General features: G+C 39.0%; 1 protein-coding gene across 8 annotated transcripts in view; it reads right to left on the bottom strand.

The window, feature by feature from the left end:
- HACD2 (3-hydroxyacyl-CoA dehydratase 2) overlaps window positions 1–18,934 on the bottom strand; it is a 29,093-nt gene extending 10,159 nt beyond the window's left edge. For 5 of the 8 annotated variants that reach the window (XM_026082141.1, XM_026082143.1, XM_026082139.1 and 2 more), the window contains exons 1-5: window positions 18,773–18,934; window positions 12,443–12,560; window positions 12,072–12,090; window positions 6,971–7,059; window positions 621–742 (exon numbers count right to left, since the gene is read on the bottom strand). In XM_026082141.1, the coding sequence (XP_025937926.1) occupies window positions 621–742; window positions 6,971–7,059; window positions 12,072–12,090; window positions 12,443–12,560; window positions 18,773–18,909 (485 nt within the window). In that variant the 5' untranslated portion in view covers window positions 18,910–18,934. Of the gene's footprint in view, window positions 1–620; window positions 743–6,970; window positions 7,060–7,716; window positions 7,889–12,071; window positions 12,091–12,442; window positions 12,561–18,772 lie in introns of those variants that run through there. The other 3 variants (XM_026082145.1, XM_026082146.1, XM_026082147.1) reach the window with 3 other exon arrangements.
- Window positions 18,935–21,237: the final 2,303 nt, after the last annotated feature.

The following is a 21,237-nucleotide window of genomic DNA, read 5'->3' as shown; positions in this document are numbered from 1 at the left end:
TACAAACTATTTGTTAAATACTATTACAGGTATTCAAAATTTTAAATTCTCTACTCAATTTAATATTTGTTCTATTTCCCTTAATCCTTATTTGATTAGGGCATGGTAAGGCGTGCACATTACTGCAAGGTAAAATGCTCAGTTTGAATTATTATACCTCTGAGAAGCTGAAAGCTGTCTTTAAAACAACCCCCACTTAGTTACTTTGACTTCCAAACTCTGTGTTAGAGGTTGTTATATTACTTAAAATCGGGCCAAGCACAGTCAATATAAATCAAGGAGCTTACATATTTTTTCAGTTACAAGTTAGATTCAAACATGCTTTGCCTTAAAAAAAAAGTTGTTTCTCTCCTTATTGTTAGATGTCAGTTTCTGACAAACACAATCACTTTGTAAATGGGATTGAATTTTGACCAAGTAAAGTTTCAGCTTACATTTGATAGATTTTAACCAGGAAAACTACTGGAAAGAAGGATCACATTCACAGACAGGGCAATTACCACCAGGTAGCATCTGTTTTTTTTTTTTTTTTTTTTTTTTTTAAGTCCAACTATTTTAAAAGGTAAATATTGCTGTCAAGTGTGTACTTTAAGGGCTATGATTTCTATTATGTCTCATACCTGGCCCACTTGATGAGATAAGGGAGATGGTTTAATAAACTAAATGTATAAAAAGAATAACGGATGATTTCAGTGATTGTCCAGGCCACAACAAACAACAGGACGCTATCTTCAGTTTGTACCTATAAAAAAAGAGAAGTTCATTATAAATTCAGGTGTTACTAATTACTCAGCAGACCAAAAAAACCCAAAGAAATCAATTTCTATGGATTACTTTATTGCATAATTTCAGAAAACAGATTCCAAGAATGAGCTTAAAAGCAACATTAGTATCAACAGCAAAACAAACAAAACAAAAAAAAACCCCACACCTCTTATCATGCTCCATATTTTTCTACTTGGCTTAAGAATAGCTCTGGTGATCAGGTAAGTTAAGATCCCTCATTCTGTATAACGCAATTAGTGCAAAAAATTCTTGAAATACTGAGAACAACTCACAACTCTTCCCACTCCTATACAGTACTTCCACTTCAGTCTTGTGATTGCTTCCTAGTGCAGGAAGCAGAGAGGAAGCTAAAGCATTAGTCTAACGAGATCTGGTTTAAACTGTAATGCTCTGGTCCTAGTCAGTGCTATTTTTGACTAAAAGGAACACTGTTTTCCTTCTTCACAGATGAGAACCTGGGTCCTAATTTTGGAAAGCAACAAGACAGCTAACACAAGGAAACAGGCTGGGAGGAAAGAAATGGAAGCTCAGATTTTCCCTGTCCCACCTCAGGTAAGCTTGACAGCGGTCTGCTTCACTGCTCCCTGCTCCTTTTTCTGTTTATTGCATCCAGCATTGTTCCTCTAACATTACATTTAAGGCATCATTAAATTTCACTGCTTTACACCTCTTTGAGCTAGTATTTCACTCRCACACCACGGAACCTGTTTTACTCCCTTTATATTTTGAAGGTTAGTCTTCACAAGCATATGATATTTTAAAATGAAATCTTAGATTTGGGAGCATAGTTATGACCTAAGTTTGAAACATAATGGCAGTTATGAAAAAGTTTATGGGGGCCACATAACCACACTATAAACTCATGAGAGCACAAATAAATATGATTTTTATGCAGCTCTCCATTTCCCCTCCCCCACAACAGAAGCATGTTGTGAATTCTCAGCAGTATGAGTATCTTGAGCCCAAATTCACTGGACCGTGGGAACAAAAAAGAGCTCAACCACAGGGGCCTGCATTTTGTTTTTTCCTCCAACTCTTTGAAAAAAGGGAAAAGGAAGTCAGTAGGTGTGAGTGCTACACCCTATTCATCTTGGGCAAAGTACATGCAAAAAAAAAAATACAGACAATCCTTTCAGAGAAAGGGACTGATCATGTATTTACTTGTAAAAAAGCTCATGAAGACTATCCATAAAAAAGCTTTCTGTTACAGAGACTACAAAACCCAGAAAGAGTTATATAAAAAATATATATGTAAAGTTGGTGTTATGCTACATGAGATGCTACTTACAGCATTTCAAGTTACTTCCATTGCATTTTGCAGCAAACATAGCTTGCTCTCTTCCACATGAAACTCTGGTAATTTGCCTACATGTTAATCTCCCTTACAGCATCATAAAAGAACAAAACCCCAAACTTCTTTAAAGAGAAGAGACTACATCTAACTATATATTTCTACAATATCTAGAACAGGATACTTCTCCTGTTTTGGGTTTGCTTGATAAGCAAGGCTCAGTTCTCAACTCTGGAAGAGTTAGCAGCACTTCACAGATGATGCTTTTCCCCAAAGCAACATGCTTCCCAAGCACTCAAGAGCTGCACCTTCTAGTCAAATCACAGCTAGCAGCTTAGCGAGTTCATCTAAGCGTCTGTCAGACCTCAATCTACACTTCGATACCCCACTTCTTTCCCTACCTATGGAAGTCAGTAAAAACAATCAAACAGAAATCTGTTGCTTGAGGCACCACCTGAAGATATGACTGGGGACAAGAGGATCCAAAAAACGGTGATGCTAACAGTAAATGATGAATTGAGAAGAAAACTTGGCAGTTGCAATCCAGTTCCATCACAGGACTTCTTTAACACTGCTTTCTGAAGTTGAGTTATCCCAACCTACTTTAATAATAGAACTGTATTTGGAAGTTATTAAAACAGTTCACACCATTATTAAAAAAAACAAAAAACTGTTAAGGTCACTAACTAGAAGTATGGACTGTGCCTTTATAAGTCCTTATGTAAGGAAGGAAGAATACTGGAAACTGGTGGTAGTTTTGGTACAAAAATGACCTAAGGAGTTTTCAAACACTTCCCTTCTGTGTAATTAGTCACACAAGACCCCTGTATATTTTATCATTGTATTTTAACTACAGTCCATAGCTCATCACTTAAAAAGATGCATTTCCTAAAACTAACAGATCTGTCAGAAGTCCATTGCAATTAGAATTTCTCCTTGAGGATTGAGGGTTTTTTTTTTTTTTTTTTTTTTTTTTTTTTTTTTTTTGAGTATTTCAAATAAAGATGTCCGAGATGCACATTATTGAACCCCAGAGGACTGATTTACAAAACAGTCGCTCAAAAGACTTATTCACTTAGAAACAACCACTGCTAGTGCTGCATATGTATCATTCCTCTTCCAAGTTGAGACGAAGGATAGTGCAAACAATCAACAGCAGGCTCTTCATAAACCACAAAGCCAAGTGTTGCCCTAAGAACTCAATTTGTCGTCTTCCACCTTTTCCTGCCAGCCTTTGAAGGAGGGGTTAAAGTCAGAGGATGTTTTACAATTTATGACTTATTTGTCCAGCTACCTTAATTAGGGTGAATCATACCATAGGCATAAATTTTTGGCATGTGTTTCAAACTGATTTTATCACCAAGGAGGGTCTTGAATATATTTTAATTTATCTTCATGATTATGAATAGCAGGCAATCTTCATTAAAAGAAATGAAAATCCACAGCCTTTTAAGATACAAAGATGAGATTTAGAATTGGGAATTGACAAAATGAAGCCTCTTTTACTGTTCTCCTTATGCATGAAAAGTTATCCAAGAGATAATGCAGGTTTTGAAAGGCACGAAAGACATAAATCCAGAAATTCTACACATTTCCTCATGTTAAAGGGTAATATTTGACAAATTATTTGCAGAAAATTTCAGCTAAATACATCATAAAGGAAATCAACACGGAAGAATAAGACAATGACACTATACAACCCTAATGATGAAACAGCACCTCTCCCTCTGCTCTGTTGTACATCAATAAAAAATAAAAAAGGAAGGTTCAGAATAGGCATAAAGGGCCTGACAGACACTTGTGCAGTATAGTATTACTCAAATTTTACATAGATGTAAAGCAGTAATGAATCAGGCTTGCCAACTGCACTCACTCTTTCAGAGTTCTGAACTTTCAGTGTGGACTCCTTTTACTTCAACTCAACCTTAAAAAAATATTCTAAATTAAAATGTTCTTCTCTCTTTAAGTACGCTTTACTACTGATGAAAGATGTCAAGTTCACAGCTGCAGATGCTGGAGTCTTAATTACCCACTCAATATGCTCTACATATCTTTTCCATACCACCCCTTTATGTAATTTCACTGTGTTCTAGAAAGGTACCTCTAAATATATACCTTACTTGGAGCTTTGTAACTGCATCAAGTTTGATAAGTCAAAAAGGTGCCAGCAGTGACTTAATACTTACCTATCAGAACTGTGTCACACACTGAACTTCATGAAGGGCCCCAAGACATCACTAGATGACCTCATTTTCACGTACAGATTCAAAAAGATAACTTTGAACTGAAGGACTCCTATCACTCTTCTATGGCTATTTTCATCCAGACCTTCACTCTAGTCTGCTCATTCTCTTCATTCCTTCATATGAGGAATAGTAAAATCCACCAAAAAGAGTATTTCCTGGGCTACAAGTATTGTATTACATGCCAGGTCCTCCTCCACTAAGCTAACAGCTGCTCATGTGATGATATTTATCACATGATGGAGGTAAGGGAAAAATCTCTTCGCTACATGAAGTGCGCAGTGCTTACCAGAAGTCTGCCATGCTCTAACATTTATTATAAACACTTTATTATAAATATTGAATTTATGAAAATGTCAACACTAAACTCAACAAAAAGCACAAACATGTTAGTGGCAAGAAGCATGCTTCAAATCACATCAAGTATCCAGAAATGTATTCTGACACAGAGAAGGGATGCAATACACGTTTTTTCTTTTAACTGTATTATATATGAAAGCAGTCTGGAAAAGCAAGATATTAAACAATCTTCACTCAAAAAGTTAAAGAGAAAAACTGAGTTTTATTTTACAAGAACCTCATCATGCAACTGCATAGCTTACAAGTTCCATAAAGCTGTGTGAGAATTTAATCCTGGACTTCACCATGGAGCTCACTTGTGAGACAGCCCTTTAGAAAAAGTAGAACACTCGTGACACTTTAAATACATCTTCCCAAATAAGACTGCATTCTGTTTTGGGTGGGTTTTGTTTGGGGGTTGGGAGAGGGTGTCATGAGACAACCTCTTCATTTAATCTATTACCTCTATCTTTCTATGTCCAGAGGTGAAAACTCATCATATCCCAATCCTCTTATGCCCACTTTCTGAGACATTAAAAAGGTAATATAGCAGTGCCTCTCAAGAGTTTTTTTTAACCCAAAGACCATGTAAATTTGTGAGGAGGGAGAAAAAAAAAACAACAACAACAAACCATGTGTGCTATTGTTGAAAAAAATCCTTATTAAAAACTGAATGTTAGGCTAAACTTCCTTTTATTTTCTCTCATTTTGAAGGTTTTTTTTGCAAGAATGTGGACATAAGTTAAAAAAATAACAACAAACAATAAAAAACCCTAATCCATTGTTATTTTGCAAATTTCCTTTTGATGTCTTACAGAACACATATGGAATAATTCTATCCAGGCAATGCAGACCTTAACATTCTTGATTACTGCAAGACCAGGAAGCAATTCATAAATATAGGTTACTCATGTTCTTTATGAAGCACCATGTACTCCAACATTATACAACTAAAAACAATAGATAACAAGCAAAACTACAGGCTTATTTCTTAAAAATGTTTTATACATGTATCTAAGATCTAATGCCTTGGGATCATATTTTCTTGTTGAAAATCTAGCATTTATCTCCAGTGAGTTTGAATTAATAGGGACTGGAGTACATTTGTTTCCATCAAAAGTGAAATAAATCAGAAAGAGAGAGAAGTATGTAGAAGTTTTTTTTTTTTTTTTTTTTTTTTTTTATTATTAAGAAAAGTAACAGTTTCCAGTAGTAGGAAACTAAGGCTCCACAAGAACAAGCATCATCCTATCAGAAAGGACAGTTAATTATTAGGAACTGCAGTGACATATGTTACTTATCAGTGTGGATGGAAGCTCTGATCAGCAGGTGCTGGGGTAAGGAAGAGACAGAAGCTTGCCTGAAGACTTGGCCAAAAGGGACAAGCTCCTAATGACATTCTCCTTGTCAAGTCACAAGACATCTTACATGTATGACACTAGATGTCCATCACTTCTTTCAGGCAGCCGTGTCTTCTGAGACAGAAGCTGCTGACAATGGCATCAAGGTCTGCTGTTTTCTTTAACAAGATAATAAAATCAGTTGGTCAAAGTAACAGCAGAACTGTACCATACCTGGGCTACTGCAAGATATTTAGATCATATAGAAAAGTTAGCATGATCTGTATCAATTGACACATATGAACAGATTTAGACTTGAAAGTAGTTGTCAGTTGGGAATCATTTTCAAATTGGATTGTTTCTAGAAGATTCTGCAGGGATTTGTATGAAATACAGCAGTATTTGCTGTGATAAATAATGAGGAAAAACACCCAGACCCAAAAACCACACCTACACTGGAATGTATGAAAATTGAATGAAGGGCATACAGAGGGGAAGATCATCCTGGAAAGTGGTAACTGAGAACATCTAGGCGTTGCTGCGGACAAACAATTCAGGGGGAGCTTTTGCATGCGATGGTAAAAAAAGCAAGCTGTGTATGAAAGAGGGGAGTAGTGAGGAGACTTTACTATTAAGTATGGCAGTAGTGAGATCAATACTAGAATGCTGTCCCCACTTCTGGGATCCATATTATACCAAAAATTGAAGAGGTTCCAGTGTAAGGACTGCAAAAGCTATTCAGGAACTAGATGTCTTACAGCAAGAAACTCAGACCTCAACCTACTTGGTTGTCAAGAAGAGATGACATCAGATATATTTATTTTTATTCTCTTTGATTCACACAAATTCACAAACAATTTCATATGTTGGGATAAAACAGAACTCATTTTTAAGGAAAATAACATAGCAATCAACACTTGCTTTTTAGCATGAGTCATTAATTTTTCCATCTATTTTGTAGCTTAACTTACCTCTTTTACACTATGTGTTACTGCCCAGGTCAGGAAAACCCTTGACATCACTTGGAAAGCAGTCAAGACAACAGAAGACGGAACAATGCCTGGAAAATACTTGGCAATTAATGAATATCCCCTAGTATCTAGAGGGGTAAAATACAGTCAAGCACAACTAAACAAAACTCCAATTATTTGAAAATTTTGGAACAAAAGAATTTGATTTTTTTTTTCAATTTGAGAGCACAAAGTCTGTCTCATGGTGTGTTTATACGGCCTAGCACAACAGAAACCCCTGACCAAAACTTTGTACATCAAAATGAGAATAAAAGTAATTGCTCTTGTTGCAATCACAGCGCATTTCTCAATATATGAAACAGCTGAACAAGATGAAGTAGTTTTAGTCAAATAGCTTTTGGGATAGTCTTTCAAATAAAACCTGTCTGATTAAAATATCTATGAGAGTCTGCATTATTGTGATTTAAAAGTTAAAAAAAAAGATGTCTTGCAGCGTGTTTCCCAAAAAACAGCAAACAAAATTTAACCGATTTGAAGAACCACTGAGCTATCCAATATTCTGCTAAATGAGTTACCAACTCCTTCCTGAGACTACAGTTTGTTTGTTTTTTAAAACAAGGAATAGTTCATGCATTGATAGGTACAGAAACAATCTTTTAAGATTTTCTCAAGGCAGCAGATTTCTCTGTTATTTCTGAGCAAGTTCTAAAGTGCTGATCAAACCAATATAAAATGGGTCTACATACCCAGGTCTGATAGAGCAGGATAGTTTTAGACTGCAAGATTACACCCAATTTCTAAACTTCATGGCACAAAGTTCTATCTTCTTCAAATAGCATGATGAAGACAAGTGCAAGAGCAGTTACAGCTTCTAAAATACAGTCAACAGTGCTTCTAAAACTAATGCAAATCACAGCAAGCAGCATAAAAGCCTAAGAAACAAGTAAAAACCAAATTGGAAACCAGAAAGGAAAGAAAGAATAAGAAAAGCCAAAAGCAAATTTCACTAGAATTATTTTCAGTCAGAAAGCTATTATGTTTTATTATTTTTTTCAGGACAAAAAGAAGGGAAAAATCCTACAAACATAGCTCTCCAATTTTATCATGCATTGTTCATAATGTAATCTCTGATGCAAAATCTCAGGGCAGAATATGTTATTCAGACAACAAAGGGGGTGCTATAAAATCCCACAATCTGCACTCATTAAGGGCACACACCTACAATGGGGGGGATTTTTTTTTTTTCCACAAATAGATTTTCATATGCAAGTGTAAGAACTGCTGAATATCCTCAGTAGTCTCTACAACTCGGCTTTTCACAAAAGCTTAGCCCTAAATAACACTAACCCAGAATGTAAAATATGATTCCCTGCTTAGCAAAATAACTTATTCAATGTTTATGCTAAAGAATCTAAAAATATGCCAAAAAGACGATGTAGGAACCAAGATTATCTCAGAAGTGAGATAAATGAGGTTTTTCATTTTGGCCTAGATGATGCCAATCTATGTCAAAAACAGGAGATCCAAATCACTGACTCACTAGCTACAATTTTATATAAACTCTACTTGCCTCTATTTATTTACTAATTACACTGAAAAGGTACCTGACAGACGATTTTATGAACATCTGTCACCAGTTACCCAATACAGTATGTGCTAGAGTGGGACTTGGCAGACAGAAGACTCTGGTCCAGAACCAAGCAGCAAGTAAGCCTTGCCCAGACCTCTCTCACCTCCATCAGGAGATCCTCCAACTCCTACAGTTTTCCCTCTCTCCCAGGGAGTTCCCAGCTCAGAACAGACCCAGCTTACCTTCTGCTGGCCCAGCAGAGGTGGAGCCATCATATTCCTCCTAACTAAGCAGGTCAAAGCAAAGTTAACTAGTATTACTGGTAAGCATTCCTGTGGTAGGAAGGCTTGAACTTAACCAAAGCCTTCTTGCTTTTCTTTGTTCCCTGTGCTACCATTGCTTCCTCATTTCAGGGGCTCCTACCACCTCATTTGACACTAAGTTCAGGCAGGCAGAAGCTCTCCTGTGCCATACACTTGGGTTCTGTCTGCTACACAAGCCAAGGAACTGCACGCTCACTTTCCATTTCCCTGTCCTCCAGGCTCTCTCGGTGTCCAGGCTACATGTTACCTCCTCTCCCTCCACACAGAGGTCCATTTCTCCATTTCTTTAAATCTCTGCCAAATGCCAAAGATCTGTTCTCAACCGCGCTTGATACAGAGATGTTCCCATATCAATGTTCATGTTTTGAACAACTTATCTCACAGATATCAACGTTTTAGATTTTACTGAAAAGATGTGGAGGAAAAAAAAAAGTTATGCTGGTAGATGGTCATGCTACCATCTGTCATGGCAAAGATCTTCTGTCTACACAGAATTAGAGCTCTAGTTATAGCAATTAGCTTACCAGGGGCAAAGGAATCTAAGTTTCCTATTTCTCCTTGCAGAGAAGTTTTTAACCAGATTCAGTAGGACTTTTTCTCCCTAATACCTAGCACATTCCTTGGAAATCTGGAACTGATTAGCTGTAACATCCAGAAATTATACTACAGCAGACAGCAGCAGTGTATCTAGCTGCGTATAGAACCTCATTTTATTTAGCCAAAAAATGCTTCCATTGACAAAAAAAAGTCCATGGACAATTATCATAAAATTAGTGGKTTTTGTAATAACTCTGCTAGCAAAAATAAAGAGAGAGTTACACTGGTGTAAAATGTTGCAACACTCCATTAATGGCTCTCTTTGCTGACAGTAAATTATGTGACTGAGGATAACATGGGCTAAATGGATCCACACCTCAAATCAACTCATCCAGGATTACTAACTTGGCGCAAAGACACACCACTACAGGCATCTTGTTTCCTGCTCCGCAGCAGCCTAGGAGGTGGAAACACAGGACTAGCTGTGCTGCAGTTCACTGCTTGGTGAGGACATATACTCTAACAGGTAAGAAAAAGATAATTCAAGAAAATGTTTATATTCTTTCTCAGACCTAGTACTGGTAAATGTAGGCATTTTTACGCAGAGTTTAGCTTAAGAAACCAGCAGAGCATTATAGCTCTGATGCTGTTGTATCTAGGATGGTAAAATAGTGTTTGCTGCAAGTTTCGGCCCGGTGTTCTGAGATTATTTAACTTGTCCTTCTTGTCATTTGGTAAATGGGACTTCAAAATATTRTCAAGTATTATTGATAGACTATGAAATATTTTTAAAGTGAGTATGAATTATTTTGGAAAAATGGCAATTGAGATTTAGTAAAGCAAAACAGGATTAAAAAGATCTCTTTGGGAGCACAGGCAACTATATCATGCATTCCTATTCAGGAATGTCATATTAGTTTTAATAGCCAATACCTCTACTTTTCTGAAGTGATTACAATGGCTAAATGTTCAGATGCTGAATTGTAACATCTGTGTTAGAATATCCAGCATTAAGACAATCTGTGCACACACAAATACATTCTGCTTACTTGAACTAAGAAGGGTGTGTACAAATAATCTCACTGTATACTAATTATAGTGATTTGAAACAAGCTGACCAGAAGATATCATTTGGAAATAACTAACATTTATAGTAAAAGCATTGTTTTTGAGATGAAATGACTCGAAGAGCAAACATCTATTTTGCAGGGTTTTCTTTTCTTTTCTTTCTTTTTTTTTAAAAAAAGAATCTCAGAAAATTCAAGTTGCTTAAACTCGGTAGCATGTGCTTTCCCTTCAACTAAACTATATTTATTTCTATATGGAGAGATGCTCTAAGAACCATTTACATCAATTTAAAGAATTTCTAGTCATTCATTTCTTAGGATGATCTGTGCACAGTTTACAAACTGCTCTTTTTAAGAACATTTTCAGAGTAACTGAAGGCACTTCCTGACTTCTTGTCAGGAAGGCAAGAACTATTGTACCAAATACAGAATTAGACTGCCCTCTGCTGACATATTTTGGAATATGATGTTAAGTTTTCAATAACCATATTTGGTTATTCAGAAAAACCTTTTACACAGGAAATTAACGTGGGCTTAGTGGTACCATAGTGATACACCCTACAGTTTGTAGAATGCTTGTATGATATGCAAAAATAGCAGCTTTTGTAGCCGTGGCTTTAGAAACCTTAATGCCATCTTACTGACTCTTCAAATAAGTAGCTAGCAAACATCCAGATAGGAGATCAAACACATTATTTAAAACCACAGGACCAACTATCTGAACATAAGACTGTCTATTTGCAAAGGCTGGATTGTTTAGAAAAAAAAAATCAGCGTTAAGCAAAGCAGTGCAGACAAGTGCTGCTGCCTTTTATAGCACTTTAACTTTGATCTTGCAGAGATTTATACACATCACCTGTTCTACAAACAAAACATCCAAACGCTGAGGCCAAACTGTTCACTGCTAATGAAGACTAACAAAACATCCAAGACTCTARCCCATCACCTGGACATGAGGTTTTTCAGGTAGACTGAAACATGACACTGCTACTGACCACAGACCACTGATACACAGTTAAGATTGTGCTACTAGGCAAGCTAATGAATAAGCCTCACAATACTAGGCTAAAAGGAATTATAAACTCCTTCCTCTCAGAAATAGTGCCATTTAAGCATATTTATTCCTAGCCAAATCTGGAACACAGAGTGGTTTCACCCTTCCCAATTCTGCAATGTGTGTCTATGCTCTGTGGATGCGGGCAAAGTTCTAGTGCTTGGAATGTTACTTTTATTGAAATTTTAATTTTTCCAGCTAGAAATATTTTTTGAGGAAAGACAGCCTGGTACAGAAAATTATAGGGTAGATAATATAGAGAATCATAACCTACTATAAAACATTTATAAACCGCTCTAAAATTTGTAGCATTGGAAGGACCTAGATAAAAACAGTGTCAGGTAATTGAAAACCTATTATACTATTTTCCTTTTTGTGATTTAACTTGTCAAATTATTTAGTAAAAAATTGGAATATTTAAAGCAAAAATGAGGGAGTTATACCAGAATTAAAACGAGCAATTCAGACCATAACATTAGTTTCATGGCAATACATCACTAAAACTGCAGTTTTCTATAAAAATAATAAAACTGAAAATTTGCAAGCTTACCAAATGCACAGTGCAGAATCTAGAACAAAAAGAAAAATTCAAATCACTAACATTTCAAATGCAGTAATTCAAAAATACATTTAGTTCCATCACAAGTGCTTAAGGTTCAATATTTATATTTCAAAAATTAAGCTTAATGTTTAGCTCTGATGCTCCAGCTAAATAGGAGACAGTAAGCTTCTTGACTGCTAAAAGGAAATACCTGGAGCAGATAATGAATTTACTTCTTAAGTTTGCTTTCAAACCACTCTATAATGCTAATGAAAAAAACAGGTACCTAGAAAGTACTGTTCAATAAAGGCTACTTCATTTCTCCTAACCAAAACACTCGCGCAAATATTAGTAATACTGGGGAGGAAGACTACACCTACCTCAAGCAAAGCTCCAGTTTGGAAGAATTTCAGGGGCTTTTCTATTGAATAGTAAAGACTATGGTAGCTACCTTTAGCCAGGTACGCTCGAACTAGACCAACTGCAATTACAAGCCATCTAAAACGAGACAGAAAAAAGTCTAAGATAAGGAGATATTAAGTAGAGCATACATGCAAACAATCTCTCATCCTTATTAGCTGTTTTGTTATGCAATAAGGCAACAGGCATATAATGGCCTGAATATTAACTTTCTGCTTACCCTCTGCAACACTGAAAACATTAAATACATCTGGATTCTCTGCAAATCTATCAAAATTAAGTATTATGCATTTTTAAAAATACCTTATAGCACCATCATGACACCAATATCTTTAATATCTACATTTATTTTTCTATTGAGCTGTATTTAATTATGGAAGGTATTCATGACATTTAAAATAAGATTGGCATTACATTTTGTTTAGTTTAAGCAGCAAACCATTTACTGCTAGTCAAAGATTCTTAATGTAATATATTAATCATAACATAAGATTCAGGAGGCATCTACTTTAGCGTTTCAGTTCAAAATAAACTCTTAGTCCTTACGATACACCATCCAGCTTAACTTCTAGTATATATTTTATGAGAAAAAGTTATTAATAAAGTGAATACAAGAAAACTGAGTCTACTAACTAAAGTCTTGAGGGTAATGTTGGCTATTCCCGTCACAGCTTTTTTTTTTTAAACAACAAATAAACTAGGCCTATATAACTATTTGTCATGTTTAATCTTAAAAAAAAAATGCAGCTAAGAATTGATGATGCACATAAACACACAAAGGTATTTTGCAGCAAATGAAGCTATGTCAATCACAAGGAAAGTAATTATGGAGATGTACTGTGCTTGTGGGACAGTTTACGGACAAAGGAAGACAACAAATTCATTCAGAATAAGCTGAATGAAACTAATGACCCTGCACACCTCAGCCTGTAAGCCGACACTCTCTTTTCATCTAGCCGTTCAGGTGGAAGAGCGAGAGAGGATCGTTCATGTGGCTCCCCCTTCTCTAGCAGGGTCTATTGCTCTCTCCGAATCTTTCCACAGAGAGCTTTCTAATCAAAGTTACCCGAGCTACCCCAGATAAACAACATAACCTGTTAACCTTGCCACTTTTCCCCTCAGTGGTTTAGGAAGCACAGCTAAAAATTTCTCCTCCAGTTCTGGCGGAGGCAGGAACATCTATCATAGCTGTTCAGAGTCGGTGTTTGCCCCCAGTTTCAGAAATTGTACTGTGAAGTCCAGGACAAGCCATGAAACTGAGGTGGCTATACCCTGCTCAAATACCTTTTCAGCTGAAGTCAGCATCTAGAGTTAACTTTAGTTTTTGATTGCTTGTGGCAAACATCAGGAGAAGGAATCGGTCGATGAAAACTGGGATTCCTTTTCAGTGACTCTCAAACTTTTTACTGACAGGCTCTTCCTGTGCTGCCTTCCCCTCAGCAACTCGTAATGCCACCCTACTTTCTCCCTACCTCCCTCTAAATCCCAAAGTGCTGTTATAGAGCTCATGCTAACAGTCACCGAGTATCTCCACTAACCATGGCACACCTCACTGGATGCGCATGTAGAGTCCTCTAAGTACACAACAGCTTTTTACCCTTTGAAAAAAACTGCAGCTGTGGTTTTATAAGGGAAATTCTTCATCTTCCCTGATAATTTACAGCATATTAGATGCTTACAAGTACCATACTACTTTAGATATTATGAACTATATAGAAGTATTTCCATATAGTAAATATAATACTTAGTTGCTTGAAATTTGCTGTAGAATGCAGATTTTTCAATAATAAGCAATTCTGGTGTCCAGGTCTGTTGTTATGACATCTGTCGGTACAACTGAAAAAAACCTATTTCATTTCTGCCTGGACTTCCCAAAAGACAAGCATCAAAGCCTTTGAGAGACAAGCACTGAGAGTGAGGAAGAGAGATGGGAAGCGAGGGAGAAAGTCTTCCCTTTTTTCAGTAGTGACAAGTCTTATTTCTGTTAAAGCTGTCTTATAAAGCCAAGAGACAGAAAACTTTTGCCAATTACAGGTTACAAAGAAAGAATCAAATGAATTTGGTATTCAGACTTCAATGTAGACTAAACCAGCAGGTATAATAGTTAACAACTATCCTCTGCAACACTGACCAATTCTCTTCTCTGATAGCTGGCAGCAAGTTGACATTGTCCTGTTCATATCTGTCAGTTTCTGTTTTTTTCTCATCTTCCATGTTTGCTGAGAAACTTAGATAAATTGAGCAACTTCTCAGGTTACAGAAGATAAGAGTTCTTCGTTGTGTCTGCAGTGGACTGTTTTCACCCTAACTGAAACTCAGCTGGTGAAGTAAATGGCTCTCAAAGCTGTTCAAGCCTCTTGCTTGTCCTTCTTCCATCCTCTCTGCTGGACAGCTAACTTGAGGAAGACTGTACTACTTGTTCTCAAAGACTACACCTTTCTTTTGATAATACAACTACTGTCCTTCAAAGGGCATTTAATACTGATTGAAGTATTAATCTGCATAAAACTAAAAGCTGTGGCTACTCAGTTTTGAAGCTTTTAGTACCTCTGCCCTGCTTCTGTGATTCTTACAGAGTGCGAAAAACCATCYGACTAGGGAGAATGGACAGGGATAGGTGAAAGATCAACTTAAAAAAAAAAGAAAYTTGGTTAGAAGATTAAAAGGGCAGGAAGAAGCACCACTGTCACATGGAGGCTAAGTCTGAAGTTAACTTTTCCAGCTTCTGCACTCTAGACACTAAAAAGACCTACTTGATATATTATATGGAGCTATACTTCATTAAATAACCACTGCCATTCATGTAAACTCTTAGCTAGAATATTACATTCCCTGATTTATATAAACTAAGGAAAACTGAATACAGCATAAACTCAAGGGTTTTTTTGTTTGTTTGTTTTTTAAGTTTCAGTTACTCAGTCTTGACAGTTCTTCATGCACAGGTCCTTTTGTCCCCCAACTTTTTTTTTTTTTTTTAGTTTGTAAGAGAAACAAGTTTACTGAGGTTCTGTTTGGTTTATGTAAAGAAAGAACATAGCAAAGGTACAGCATGAATGAGTCTGAAGAAGAGGGAAGTGTACTTTGATTCTCAGCAACCAGTTATTGAAGATACGGACCCTGAAGTTCATAACCCAAACACTATTTGCTCAGCACAAATTACACGAACCCTCTGCAAACTCAAAAGCTATTAAAAATATACATCTTGAGTGAAATCATTTTGAAATTCATTGTTTATACCACCATCAGCTACTTCTACCCCAATAGTAATTATGGCACTTGACTAAAAATAGGAAACGTGATCATATTTTGAATCAGCTTATCACCATCTCAAACATTTATACTCACCTCCAACTAACAGCAAGTGTGTCATGTCCTGTTCCCCCTCACCCCCATCATTCAGTGATTTCAGTCAAACACTTTTTTGGAGAATAATTTCTATACCTCACCATGCCTCAGGAATGAGCTTCATATGTCAGCATACTAAACTATTTGACACCCTAACCRGAAAATACCGATTTGACTGAACACGAGAAGAAAGTTTTGCAAAGTAAAAATGATAATTAAGCCCAGATTTTCAACTGTCACTTGACCCATTTTAAATACAGCTATGTCAACTAAATTTTTAAGATATTTCTTTATTATTGAGTGGTGACAGCTGTTGTGTGCTCAAGCTTAAAAAAAGCTGTTTCATAAATTACAGTAAACCTCCCCAAAAAACAAAGGGAGTCCCCCCTCCCCCCAAAAAAACCCACCATTTTTTGCTTTTATGGCATCAGCACATCATCTGGGCACCTTAGGCTTTGGTGTTCTCATTTCACAGTTCTCTTTACAAGGCAGTACTACCAATTGCCTTTTGCAGACAGAAAACTAAGAGTTGAACACTCTGATTTACATGAGGACAATGAATAATTATTGCCATCAGCTGCGTATCGTTATCACACGAACAACTGAGCTTCTGTCAACCAACTCCTGAAAAACTACTTTATTATGAAGTATTTTTAAAAGTAAGCAATAATCAGTTGAGTAATTTTTTTTTTTTTTTAATTCAACATTGCATATTGCGGCACTTCAGCAGTGGCCAGGGCAATGCAGAAATCCTCATCCATTTAATGCCCAATCATCAGTCAGAGCCCTTAGGGACCTACCCCAAAAGGACGGCAGTGAGTGACAACGCAGAGATATGAACCCTGATTGCAGAACTCCTCGGCTAGCCCCCCAAATTGCAGAATCACAAATATTCCCAGAAAGGCACCTTCTGTTAAAGCGCCACAGGCCACATCCCACCTAAGACTGGAATTTTCTAGAAAGTTTGGTGTAAATTAGGAAAACAGGTAACATCTTGATCAAGATTTCTGTGACAATAGGAAGTATAAAAAGGATTTGAGTTTCCAACACTTCAATGTTTTTAGGTCTTTTGAAGAAATAGATATCTCGTAACATCAGGAACTTGCCTGATTAAAAGAATAAAAAAAAAAAAAAATCAAGACATTTGAAAAAAACCTTTCCATTTCTCCTGCAACTTCTATCACTGGTTTTTGAGATCTTTTATAAATAAATGTAAGTGAATTAAATATCAGCAGCTTAATAAGCAGGCAAGTGCTTTGACATGGAAGAAATCAGAGGTTAACTTGGTAACATTGTAACATCAGCTGGGACATTATAACAAACTGAAAAGAAAAGAGCTCCTGACTGGCAGTATTGTGTTTTATTGCTCATGTAATTAAGTATTTCTCAAACAAAACATTAAACTGTATCAGACCGGTGGGTAATTGCCACTCCACTCTATAAGCAGAATACCCTGCAAATATCATACAATGTCATAAATCCTCTTAACAGTTCCATTTCACAATAATACACTTATTGTGCAATAGGTGTAGCACGCACCTTGAAAGAACTGAGCTCTCCCCTGTAAACTACTTATGTTCCACATAAGTGTAACCACATTATAAGCTAAAATAACACCAGCTCTGTCACTAGTGAAAGTAAGAATCAACTTGTCCAATTGCCTCACTGAAATAAATGTTATCTATATTAGTTCTATACCAATCTCCCCCCCAGAGAAGCGAATCTACTCTGTTTGCCTGACTCCCCACCCACCAGGATTTATCTAGAAGAAAACAGGCTCATTCAGGATCCATTTTAATGCTCTTTTCTCCTCTCCTTTGCTTTTCTTAACTACTACTATGGACAAATTCAGTGCGTTTAGGTTCATTTCTCTACCAAAAGTGTTGGAGCCCACAAAACAAACCGAGCTGAGAACAATGATCTACACGGTTGCCTAGATGAGAAAATAAGTACTGAGTAAGTTAAGGTGAGGCACGTAAAGCGCCCCACCAACCCTGCATTAGCTCTTCTAGGTGGACATACTTGTCCAAGCCAGGAACAGGCACCCGTGCTGTTCAGGCCGATTCCTTCCAGGGGGAAGGATCTGGCCGAGGACACGCAGCACAGAGGTGCTGCGCAGGGACGCGCCGGGGAGCCAGGGCAGAGGGAGCCCTCTTAGAGCACCCACCTTCAGCGCTGCGTTTCTTACTGTAACATGTGAAGGAGAGAACTGAGAAAGGAAACGAAACAACTTCACGTGTATTTACCAGGAGCTCCTCTCCAGCACGAGAGGCAGTGAGGGAAATTTATTTTTTCCCCCTACACCATACTGAAAGTTTGGGACACGACCACTGATAACAGGAGGGTCACCTGGAAAGGTGACGGATCTCTAGCGTATATTCAGGCAAACAGGGCTTCGGGTGCATTGCCTGAAAGAGGGACGAGCGAGGGGGGAGAAAGGGATGCAGCAACGGGAAAGACCCGGTTGGATCCTGCGGTCCCGCTCCCCGGCGGCGCAAAGCGACCCCCCACCCGCCCCACCGCGACAGCTGGGGGCGACCGGCAGCCTGACCGGCAACAAGTACCTGTGTGTGTGCGTGTGCGCGCACATACACCGCTACCTGCACGTGCGCGCGCATGCATGTGTCTATATATGGATACACATATATACACATACGTGCGTGCACGCATGCCGGGGCACGGTCACGCCGCTGCCGGCGCGGAGCCCCTCGTCGCTCGGGAACCCCCGCGGCGCCTCCCGGCACCCTCCCGCCGCCGGAGCAGGGGCAGCCCGCGCCCCCCGCCCCGCCATAAGCCGGCACCGGGAGAGCCCCGCCGGGCGCGGGGGAAGCTGAAGCCGGCCCCGGCCCCGGCCCCGCGGGGGGCCCCGGCGGCCGCGCGTGTCGGCGGAGAGGCGAGACCCCGCCAGCGGGCCGCGACCGGCACCCCGCGGGGCGCCTCCTTACCCCGCCGTCATCACCACGTTGTAGATAACGAGATAGGCCGTAGCCAGCGCGCCCGGGCCCTTCCTCCGCCGCGGCTGCTGGCTCCCGTAGCCGTTGTCCGCGCGGCTAGCGCCGCCGCTGCCGCCAGCCGCCGCCATGTTGCGGCGCTCCTACGGCCGCCGCCTGCTCTCGGCGCACGCCGGGGCCGCGGGGCGGGGCCTCGCGCCTCCCCCGCCGCCGCCATCTTGGAGCGGGGCAGAGGGGCGCGGCGGGGCTGCTCCTGCCGGCCCCCAGCCCGGGCTGGGCGCCGGCGCCCCGCTACCTCGGAAAGCGGCGCTCCGTTGCCGGAGGCCCTGATCCGCCGCCCTGCGTGTCCCGGATCGCGCCACCGGCCCCGCGGCTGCGGCGTCGCTGAGGCGCCTGSGCCCGGCGCAGCCGCCCCGAGGGGTTAATGCGCCGCCGCTGCTGTTCGCTTCGAGGCTACAGCGCGCCCGTTGCCAGGCAGGTGATTAACGACCTTTCCGATTACATTTTAAAACAAAAGTTAAAAATATCCCTCTGTGATCTCGCGCCAGCAGGACGAAGTAGGTCTGTGATTTCCTTGGAGAAATTAATACCGTTAGTTCTCAAATCGAGGTTGTCTCCAGATTTTTTTTTGTCGCTTTTCATCTTTTTTTATAGTTTAATAAGCTGCTGAAGCCAAGCACGGCCGAAGCTATAACTCATTTTCTGCTAAAGTTTTATACAGTTGCAACTGTATTGCATGACTTTTGTAGCAGCACGAATTTGAGTATCCCTTTTAGAGGAGACAGAGCTGCTTTCCCAGAGTCACATACACCATCCTCACTTCTYTTTTTAACTTGTAAGGGCAGCAATGAAAAGATGAACAATTTTTTTTTTTACAGAGACTGTAAATATTCTGTGGAGTTATTTCTCAACTTCCCAGAACAATTCTCAATTTATTTTTAATGCTACTTGTGATGCAGTTCTCTATGAGCAGTGTGCATACGCCTCCCCCCCATCCCCCAGCAAATTCTGCTTTCACGTTAGCATGTATGTCTCCTAATCAATTTGTAGCATTATGTGCACATCTCTTACAGTCAATATGGCTTAAAATTTAAGGATAATATATGAGAATATCATTTTCAGATAGCAGTCTTTTTAGTGACCGTTCTGGACCTTTCCAATAAATATTCCAGTAAATTTTAGAGGTATATGTCCTTATCTGCAACTAAAAAATATTTCTGCATTTTCAAAGCCTGAAACTCACTACAGAGAAGAGAATTACAAAGTCCTGTGCTATCGTCCTTGTGGGCAAAGAGTCTTTACGTGGCACGCATGCAATTAGCAAAGTCTCTTTGCCAGCCACAACTGTGCACTGGGCACTTGGATGGTTGGATGAGCTTGTAGTTAAGTAAATTAAGTTTCTGCAAATCCAGAAACCTGAGTTATAAAAAGCAGTGGCTAGTCCCAAAATTTCCTTACCTCTTAAGGAGACTGAGTTTTATACAAAAGAAATATAAGTAAAATTAAGTGGTCCAACTTGTGCAGTAACAATGTCTTGCATAACCTCTGCTATTGGGGATTGTTTCAACCCTACCACACCCAAAATGTGGTTCTCTGCAAACATACAGGCAAGACAAGGTTTATAGGAAGAGATAATATCTTTTATTAGACCAATTGGGATGACTGGCAAAATTAGACAGGATTTCAAGCACATGGAAGATCCTTCTTCAGTTGGAAGAGAAGAGTCTTCTACTCTTCAAACAAAAAATTTCAAGGCTAAATACAAATTGGAATCAGTTGCTCAGAGTTGAATTAGATATGTATTGCATCATTTTTGAAGTAAAGTTCATTGTTTCCTAAAGACTAGAAGAGATGTTACTAGGAGTCAACATGACATTTTACTTCATCAACTAGATGATAAGCTAGATACATGCTAGGGGAAAAAGCAAGAGAGACCACTTGCAGCCTGTTGAACACTGAGAGACTTGTAGAGGAGGAGAAAGAAGGGAAATTCTGTGCAGTAAAACCAATATTGAGTCTGTGGGGTTTGATAGCCAGTACACATACACATACCTACGAACCTTGCCATGTCTGTGTCCCAGGCCATCAAAGCTGTATGTTTTATTAGCATAGAATAGCTTTATGTATGTGCCTACCTGCATGGAAAACAGCAGTCCAATGAATAAAGTAAAGTACGTTCACAAGTCTGTTGAGGCCTCATCTTGCAAAGGCGACTGTTTCAAGGGTTGAAGGTTTGCTTAAGAAACATGTTGATACAGACAGGACGTTTCACAATCTTTGCTTTAGGGAGCCTCTGCGTGGTCAGAAGTGCAGAAGCACCACTATGATCAATGCGGCCACCTCACCCATTTTTGTGCCAAACAGGTCTCAGCAAGGGACCGACTAGGAAAAGACTGCTATTCTGATTTCCTTAGCCAATGTGAACATAGTGACGCCTGCAATAGAGTATACAAGTAGCA

This window comes from Apteryx rowi, unplaced genomic scaffold, assembly GCF_003343035.1.
Source record: "Apteryx rowi isolate R43461 unplaced genomic scaffold, aptRow1 scaffold_57, whole genome shotgun sequence".
Lineage (NCBI taxonomy): Eukaryota > Metazoa > Chordata > Aves > Apterygiformes > Apterygidae > Apteryx > Apteryx rowi.
Note: the sequence above shows the minus strand (reverse complement) of the source record. Positions and strands in the feature narration are given on the sequence as shown.